The 9,010-nt window shown below is 41.2% G+C and overlaps 1 protein-coding gene across 1 annotated transcript; it reads right to left on the bottom strand.

Annotated features, from left to right (window-relative positions):
* Positions 1-862: 862 nt before the first annotated feature.
* On the bottom strand, positions 863-8,327 carry LOC111339870 (uncharacterized). Its single transcript, XM_088738204.1, has 4 exons — positions 8,112-8,327; positions 4,375-4,665; positions 3,597-3,668; positions 863-2,892 (listed from the first exon to the last, which is right to left on the bottom strand). The coding sequence occupies exons 1-4, from the start codon at positions 8,140-8,142 to the stop codon at positions 1,142-1,144; spliced, it is 2,145 nt and encodes a 714-aa protein (XP_088594330.1). The 5' UTR covers positions 8,143-8,327; the 3' UTR covers positions 863-1,141.
* Between the last annotated feature and the right edge of the window lie 683 nt (positions 8,328-9,010).

Here is a 9,010-nt window from a genome sequence, read left to right as displayed (position 1 = left end):
CTTATCAAGTAGGACGATTTGGCGATCATCTGGGGAGATGTTCGTGTAGTTAGACGCGAAGTCGAGGGCACGTCCGAAGTCGAGGGCACGTCATCAGCATCATCCTACGTTGCCTATTTCGCTTATATATATATATATATATATATATATATATATATATATATATATATATGTCAGTACGTAGGCGAGACAGGTCACCCAATTCACCACCGTGGCAATCAACACCGTAGCGACATCAAGGGTGGACATAAAAACATACCCTCTGTAAGACATTTTAAGAACTGTGGAGTCGACCATCTTAAACTTACGGTTATTGAAAAAGTTAGAAGTCAAAATCAGAAAAGCAAGAGAAAATTATTGGATTTTAAGACTAAAATCCTACCATCAATAAGCTTACTACATGAATTATAACTACTTTAACTTATATATTTTAGTCACCATAACACGTTTCGCTGTTATCTATTCTTTTTTTATATTATTACATCATGACATGTTTACTGTTGACACGAATTTTAAATTTGAATAGTGCTCTTGTAATTAGTATGCTCCTGAGGAAGACGGAGACGGTCGAAACGTCGAACTAATAAACCAACAAAGCTACATTGGAGTTGGCCTCTTGAGCATTACATTTCTGCTTATATATATATATATATATATATATATGCATGTGTATGTAATTTTTTTTCTTTTTTTTTTCTTTGTCTTTTTGTCGGTCTGTATCGGTAATGAGAAAGAGCTGTACCTTTGGTCTTGTATATAGAGTTCTCGGTCTTATACCTCAGACCGCACTCAAGACTACGGGCACATTATTTTCCCCATACAGACCTCCCGCCCGTTAAATAACAGTTTATGGAACACAACATCAGTTGTTTTAGACATGTACTGAACTAAAAACTTTCATTTCACAAGCGTTTTGGGTATCCACTCTGGGAACACCTAGAATGTTAAAAGTGACTTAATATAAGAGACTGGGCAAGTAACACGGCATCCTCTTTTGACTTGTCTTGGACAAAAAATACTTGCTTGCAGATTTCAATAATTGGCAATAGGAAAATTTCCCACACACACACACATAGAAAACAAGGCACACTTTTATGATTATTCACAGACTCAGAGCTAATCGAAAAGTACAAGGGTTCGGTCATTTTCGCAAATGCAAAACTGCCAATAAGTAAAAAATAACACTTAACTTCATGTACTCCTTCGCTAAATCCAGCTGACCACTTTCACGGAATGTGAAAGCAAGAATGTTTAACGATCCTGATTTCTTTTTCATCCATATGGGATCCGTTTTGGTCTCACAGAGCTTAATGGCCTCGTCAAGGATCGGAATCGCTTTATCGAGTAAGCCCGCTTCACGGTAGGTGTAGCCCAAGTCGCAAAGCAGGGTGCATGCATCGATATCAGTACAACCCAGTTGTTTGTTGATCTTATAAGCGCGCTCAAGTAAAGTCACGCGGTAATTGTCGGTTGCTCCAGCAACGTGCACGAGACCATCTGCGAAGTGAACCAACGCCTGAACAAGTAAAGTTTCTTCAAGCCACTGGACCACCTCCACTCCTTCAACAAACTCTTTCAAGTGTGGACACAACAGAATCCTTATGGCGAGATCTTCCTTTTTTAACTGACCCTTCTTTTGTTTGTAGGCCTCGTTTAAAGCTTGAAGTACCCCATTCAATTCTTTTTTCTTCAGAAACTCGCCAGTAACTTCACATTTATCAACGTTTCCTTCCGATTCGTCTGGGTTTCGCCTGATTTGAGAGAACGCCATCCGCATCACTTGATGAAGTGTGACCACTTCTGTTCCCCTTTCTCCTGTTTGCGGATATACTAGCAAAGAACACCTTGCTATTTTCAGCTTGACGTCATCTGGCACCCTGGCTTTAGTTCTGCGTAAGACATAATCAGCGACAGTATCCAACGGAACGGGTTGTAGGGAGCAGTACGAAAGGAACACGAAGGCAGCTCGGAGAATTTCGTTGTTTTCGGCCATCCGTCGGGCTGCGAACTCTGCTGCTGCTAGCATTGACTGGGGATAGCATGGATTGTGATGTGTGAAGTCAGAATGATCAAAATGCGCGTAGTACTTTTGGAGGTTCGACAGATAGTTTTTCCATGAAAACTTTGATAACGGGCGATCCTCTCTCATTTGCCCAACATAAACAGCTGCGCAGGCTAGAGACAACGGGAAATAGCCAAGAACACCAGCGACTTTTTTAGCATCTTCATCCACATCCATTCCTGATATCACTCTTAACAATTCCATAGCGTCTTCCTCTTCCATTCCTGAATCCAGCGGTATAACCTCGGCATTCTCGTGGGATCTGGGGACGAGTTCACTATCCTGAGTCGTGACCAAGACTGTTCCCTCCCCCCATGGGCTTTCCTGTCCCGGAGAAGGCCAGAATTCTCTCATTGGATCATTGATTGTTAGATTATCAACGAGCAACAGCCAAACTGATGATGTTTTACGAAGGTAATTCTTAACATCCTCCATGTAACTCTTGATCCGGTCGCGGACACTTCCCTGACATTCATGTGCGTTAGGGATTTCTAACTTCTCGTGTAGTTTTTTGTAGGATTCCAGCATTGCCTCCGGAGTTTGTGCTTGCAACGTAGCGACAACACACGGCACATTTTTCAAATGACCCCGTGGTGCAATGTTTTGTATAAACTCTTCTCCAACCTGTCTTGCTAGTTGGGTTTTGCCACAACCAGGGGGACCTTTAATGTATAAGCCAATGACTGTGGAGGTTGGAACGTCCCGTCTCAAGTCGACAAAACATTCGCTGACCTTTTGTATTTCTCTTCCTCGTCTGCGAGTCACGTGAAATGGTTTACCAGGAAGAATCTTCACAGAAGGAAGAACTTTTCTCGCGATTGAAGCTTGAACTAAAGAAAAAAAATATATATATATATATATTTAAAGCGATATGATGATCTTTAACTTTTTAAACTCTCAGGGTGACCAGACTCTAATTCCTACTTACAGTAATACTGTTCTTAACCATTCAATGAGATCAGCGAAAACCTACCCAAGAAGCTTTGATTATTAACTAAATTCTCTTTGTCAGCACCAAAGGAATTTTATAACATAACCGAAGTAAAGCGCACGCTCTGATTGGTCAATTTAGCGTCCCCCATTTGCCCATGGGTCTACGCTGCTGACGTGAGCAAATGCAAAGACTATTTTTCCGCGCGCGCTTGTTTTTTTCTGGTCGCGTAAGATTTGTTAAATAAAAGGGAACTCTTTAGCTACAATGTATCAATGTTATGTTATAAAACAAATGGTAAACACTACAGCGTACACTATTGAGTTATGGATGCACTTGGGAGGTTTGCTAAGCACTCAAGAAGCTAGAGTCGCTCTCGGCTATCGCCTCGACCGACTCTTACGCTTCTTTCGTGCTTAGCAACCTCCCGCGTGCATCCATAACTCAATAGTGTACGCTGTGGTGTTTACCATTTGTTAAGTATAGGGAAGAGTATGAAACATGTAAAGACTGATGATAGAGTGTAAAGGCCTGTTATACCGTATAATATGTTCTCTTAATTGCTCTAGATCTCTTGGACATGTACGAAGGGAATACATTTACCTTCTTGAAGACCGTCATTATCCTTAGGTTCTACTGCAAGTTTGGCGATTGCTTCTGGGGCTATGTCAGGGACTATGGAGAGAAAATTGTAAAGTGGAGGAATATCTTTCAACCAAGTGCTATGTTGTGAAAGTAAGTTTAGCGAGCTAGAATCCGAATCAAAGGGTTTGGGTTCTATCAAGATTTCGATCCAGTCGAGCCCTGGCCTGGTCATTGAGCTGTTTTGTGGGATCTGGGAGAGATTCTTCACTCTTATAGGACTTTAAACGGGTACAGGCATGGCGAAATGTTTACGGAATCTCTACATAGGCTTTTTCCTTCTCCCAATATCACGACCTTTGCTAAGTATGTAAGTTTTCGAGTAGTGGCACCGTGTGTTTGCTATGCTTTTCTTGAAAATTTTATGCGGGAAATTTGGCACGTGCTTTGCCCCAATTTAGCAATCTGCGCATACCCTATCGTTCGACCCAAGACCGCTGTGTATTTGGATGCAGACTGATCTTATCGATATCGAAGGAAGAAGGCCCTGCTTGGGATATGGACCCACGCTACCTTTCCTGAGAGAATCCTCTCTTATCGCAAAGGAAAGAATGCTAGACTCGGGACTCTGGAGGCTTGATTTGTGTCGTTTCCTTAGATCCGCAGAGTGCGGGTTTTTTTTTTGACCAGCGGCTGGTAATCGAGCTGGATACACGTTATGTTAACTTTGGTTTCTCATTAGCGAACAAGGAAGGCTGAAAAAAAAAACATAGCTGCTCCCATAGTTTGAGCGACTCACCTTCGTCATGGCAGTATTTCTCTATCAAGTCATGCCTTTTAATAACCTTGTGATGTAGCCCCTCGGCTAATTTTTGATAATTCGCCCCAGATCCGAGTGACTCCTTCCACTTCCTTAACATGGTATATGATTTATCCAACGCCTTGAGATTGTCTTCATGGATTTCATCCAAACTCACATCTGTTAGGCCTAACGCCAGACCAAGCTGTCTCCAAATTGACACGACTTCTTGAGCAAGGGTAAGAAGTTCTTTGTTGTCTGGTTGGCCTGTCTTGAACACCTCACTTCTGCCTGTTTTTGTGAAAGTAAAATAACAAAAGTAATGACATTCCACGATGGGAAAATGGTGAAGAACTCTCAAGTAGCATTGCGATGTATTCGTATCTCATGTTTTCAAAATTTCCCAAGTAGGATGTTTCAACCTGCTCCTCCCCTCCCCCCACCCACCTCCTTGTTTTCGCCCACTTGCCCCTCAGAAAGTTGTGCATACTTATGCTTTGCATGCTTTTTCCAACCAAGATTTTTCCCAATGCATCGAAGCAGAGTAGGGGTGGCGAGGGGGGAGGGACGGTTGGCGGGTGTGGGAGAGGTGGCCGACTGGAACTTCGGAGTCCGAGAATACAGCAAGTGATAAAATTGCTATAGAGTAATAGAAAGTAGAAATTGGTTTGATTTAGTAAGAGAGACCGAAACTGTAGCCTTCGCGTGTGTGTGAACTGGAGACTTCACGTTATGCGATTCTTTACCTTGTGTTATCGTTTTATCCTTTACTTTTGACGACAAATAGACCCTTCCACGGTTTTTACGGCCATATTGTTTGGGGGTCAAACAAAATCTCGTTGCGTAGCACCAAGCAATATATTCTTTTGTAATTATTCGACGCACGTCGGTACCTTCGCTCAATATCGTAACTTTATAAAGGGAAAATCACTTATTTTCGTCTCCAAATCTAGTAGGAACATAGATAAGGCGTTACGAAAGGTAAGTGCAGAATTTTTGGCGAAGTATCTTTTTATCACTGCGTTTTATGGGCAGATTGATATGTTGTTTGAAGGTGACCTCGTGGCCGCCATGGTGCGAGAATGGCATTTTAAAAAGCACTTCTTTCGGTTGAGAAATTAGAATACGTTTTTTAGCCATCGATATTGTGTAGTTTTAAATTTTAGGATTTATGGTGGGAGTAAGTACTCAAATAAGGTTCTGAAAGCATCTGTATTTTGCATGCCAGTACAGAGTCGAACATCAGCATCTCTGGTTATCTGTGCACAGGCTGTACACAGTTTTAATCCTGGGGAATCGTCTCCACTTCTCATCAATTCGTCACTTGCAGTGATGATATCACCATTAGCAACCGATGTTGATAATCGCCGCCTTTTGGGTGACTTTGTATTTGAATGCTCAAAAGGAGTCAAAAAAAGAGTAGGTATTGGATTGCTTACTGAAGGCTTCCCGTCTCGAAAATGATTGGAGCAGACGACAACACTCTGCCTTGACTTTCCTATTGAGAAATATTTTCTTCCCTTCTGCACCTGTCGAGACCATGCTTCAATTAATGATTGCTTGGGCTTGTGGAACGATAACTTCTGTACATGTGAGTGGATGACCCATTTTTTCGGATCTCCTCTATCGTTGTTACAGCCGCCGACAGAACACCTATCTCCAAAACCATTAAACCAAGGGTTTCTCTTTGTCGAGTTATTGTTTTTTCAAGAGTATGTTGGCCTGTCTGGACGAAAAGGCTTAAAGAGCACGTAAACACATTTATTTCAACTTTTCCTCTGTACAATTAAGTTACTTAAATACAAAAAGTCATTCGGAAGAGCTGTACTCTGACCTTCTGGCATTATGTCGGCCGCGAGGTTATGTCCAAAGAAAAACGATCTCAATGTTCCCATAAAACGCAGAGAAGAAAAGGTTTTTCGCCGAGAGGAGAAAAAGTCACTCGCCTTTATTGATGTCTTCTCTTTTTCAGCGATGAATATTAATTTTTGTAATTGAACAAAGCGAAAATTTAAAGGAGGGTAGCGATGCGCGTCTTCTTATCATAAGAGATTCTATGGCTCGTTGCTACGCAACGAGGCTTTCTTTGACCCCCAACCAATATGGCCGATAAAACCGTGGAAGGCACGGCTGTTTCGCGGTGGAAATTTAGTTCGCGCATGCGTTCTACAAGAAACTTCGAGTTAATTATTACTTCTCTGGTTAATACCAAATTATGCATTTGCATAAATCTGGCGTCCATGGCAACCACTCGGGCTAAGGTCTAGTTTAGCCGATGAAATCTTGCTGTATTTGTAATGTATGCGAGTGAAATTTAGCATGGCGGATGCATGCACATGGACGAGGCACTTGCTGTCGAAAATTTGGGTAAAATCGGTTAAATTTTGCCTGTGTTCGACGAAAACGCGTTGCTATAGTGGAGCCCAACAAGCAGACCCTATGAAATCGACTGAAAACTTTGATTTTGATTTGGGAAAGGCCCGAATTTTTTCCAGCAAAGCGAGAGTCACAAGAGAAGACGTGAAACCTTACTAAACAACTGACAGAGGTAAGTGTTTTAATCCGAATTGTTTTAAAGTCCATTCAAAGCGCTTTTAATATGTCAAGATCGGCCGTTATGCGGCTCCATTTTGAATTTCGGAGGTACTGAATCTCGAGCAGAAAGTCTAATTTTGGTTCCAAAGAGTGCGGTCACACTTTTATTCGTCCAATAGAGAACTTAGCAAATAAATCACACTAGGTCTACATATATAGTAAACGTTCTTAGTCAACGAACCAATACATTGCCACTGTAAAGGGAAGCGTTTTACTCATTCGCTCTTCGTTCGAAGGGTCTATTCTGCAACGATTAGAAAATTAATTGACGAGAAGGCGTGAATAAAATGGTTTATGTATTCCAAAGATTTGATTAATTTCGGAACAGAATATAAAATTCTGACAAGATGTCACGTCCAAAACGTGCAATGGCCTGCCGTTACAGGCGGTAGTTGGTATGCGCGATGTTCAGCATGGTGCCTATATTTGGTCGCTATATTGGACGGGTGGAAGATCTGGGACAAGTGACAAAGCGAGGGTATGGGGGGAGGGGAAGAAAGCGAAAAGTGCGGAAGTTGAACTTTGCAACTTGAAATCCGAATGCAAATAAACTAATTATTGTCTGAATTGAGTGAATTACAGAGTTGATCGCTCGGGCTTAGGATTGTCTCAGGTACGATTTATAACTAAATTTAAGAAAGTAAAGATAAAAGACAGCAAATAAGTTAATGAAAATTAGGACTTTTAAGCGACATTAAGATTTGCATGCGGTCGCTCTATTATTTATAGCCTGCACAATATGCAAATAAGCAAACTTAATGTACCTGCGACCCGAATATATCGGTAGACCGGCCTTCAAAAGTAAGCAATTTATGGACTCGAAATTGTGATTTTGGACGAATTAGTTACGCCAACCGTAGATGGGAACTATTGTGAAGCAAAAGGCACATTTGGCCACAAGCAGATCACGAAATAGCTTCTTTTGACATGGTTGAATTACATTTGAGCTCACGCGCTGATAATTAAACTTGTTTACTCAAGATATTGGCGCTCAGACGCTTGCGGTAGAACGTGCGAAAGTAGATCTTAAATTTAGGCAAGGAAATTTAAGTCGTTGAATTCATATATCAATCGACATTTACAGATTTATCAATCACCAACCGTGGACAATAAAGAGAACAGCATAACGAAAAATGTCTTACTTTGCGGTTTTCGATCAGCCATGGAAATCATATAGACAAGTCCAATTTTCTTCTGTTATGAAGGCGAAATCTTGCAAACGACTGCGAAGAATCTTGAGATACGACAGCCACCAAAATGGTTTTCTTTTCCATGAGATAAGACCGAATACAGACTTTCTGCTGACTGTGTTACATTTTTTTCATTGATCAAGTTTACACTATCGCTTGTTACTTACTTCCGGTCTATTTCCGGGAAATTTAAGTCGAGAATGCACGGAAGTGCCAAACTCGTCATTATCGTTCATCTTCGGAAAAATCACGATTTCCCGATTGTGAAACGGAGCTACTTTCGAGCCCGCAGCCCTCTCACGGTGGCAGATGACAGAATGGTGGTCGATGGACCCTAGCCGGCCGAATCTTTGCGTTATTTTGCATGTTCCTTGATTGGAAAATTTTGGGAAAAATTTATCGCCGTTGTATCATCTGATGCGAAATGATAAAAAGTATTTTTTAATTATTTTGAACATTCGCTTGAAGGGAACCTGTTTACCGATCTTCGCGAGTTTGGAACCAACTCAATGTTTAATGTGAGTCGATGGATTGATTGAAGAACGATTGAATTTCCTACAGGAGTAAGTTTTCCGAAAGCTTAAGGTCCAAGGCATTAATTTCGAAAAGGAGACACATGTATTGGAGACAAAATCATGTTTTCTCACAAATGATAGTAAGATCTTCGAGTATATATTTGATATGACGCTAAGATTCTATTTAAATTGTGTTTTTGGCGTTTGTGGATCGAGAAAATAGGAGATATCAAAGACGATTACTTAGAGCAAGAGCTGGAAACAATAACTAATAGAAAACTTCATGAAATACCAAATGGAAAGCGGATTGAAACTTGGTCAATGCAGTGAGAGGCA

This window comes from Stylophora pistillata, chromosome 11 (genome assembly GCF_964205215.1).
Source record: "Stylophora pistillata chromosome 11, jaStyPist1.2, whole genome shotgun sequence".
Lineage (NCBI taxonomy): Eukaryota > Metazoa > Cnidaria > Anthozoa > Scleractinia > Pocilloporidae > Stylophora > Stylophora pistillata.
This window is presented reverse-complemented; position numbering and strand designations above follow the sequence as displayed.

Coding starts and splice junctions, on each gene's coding strand:
- LOC111339870 (XM_088738204.1), bottom strand. CDS start 8,142: ATGATTTCCATGGCTGATCGAAAACCGCAAA. Junction 4,666..8,111: donor GGCTGATCGAAAACCGCAAA/GTAAGACATTTT, acceptor TCACAAAAACAG/GCAGAAGTGAGGTGTTCAAG. Junction 3,669..4,374: donor GAAATACTGCCATGACGAAG/GTGAGTCGCTCA, acceptor TTCTCTCCATAG/TCCCTGACATAGCCCCAGAA.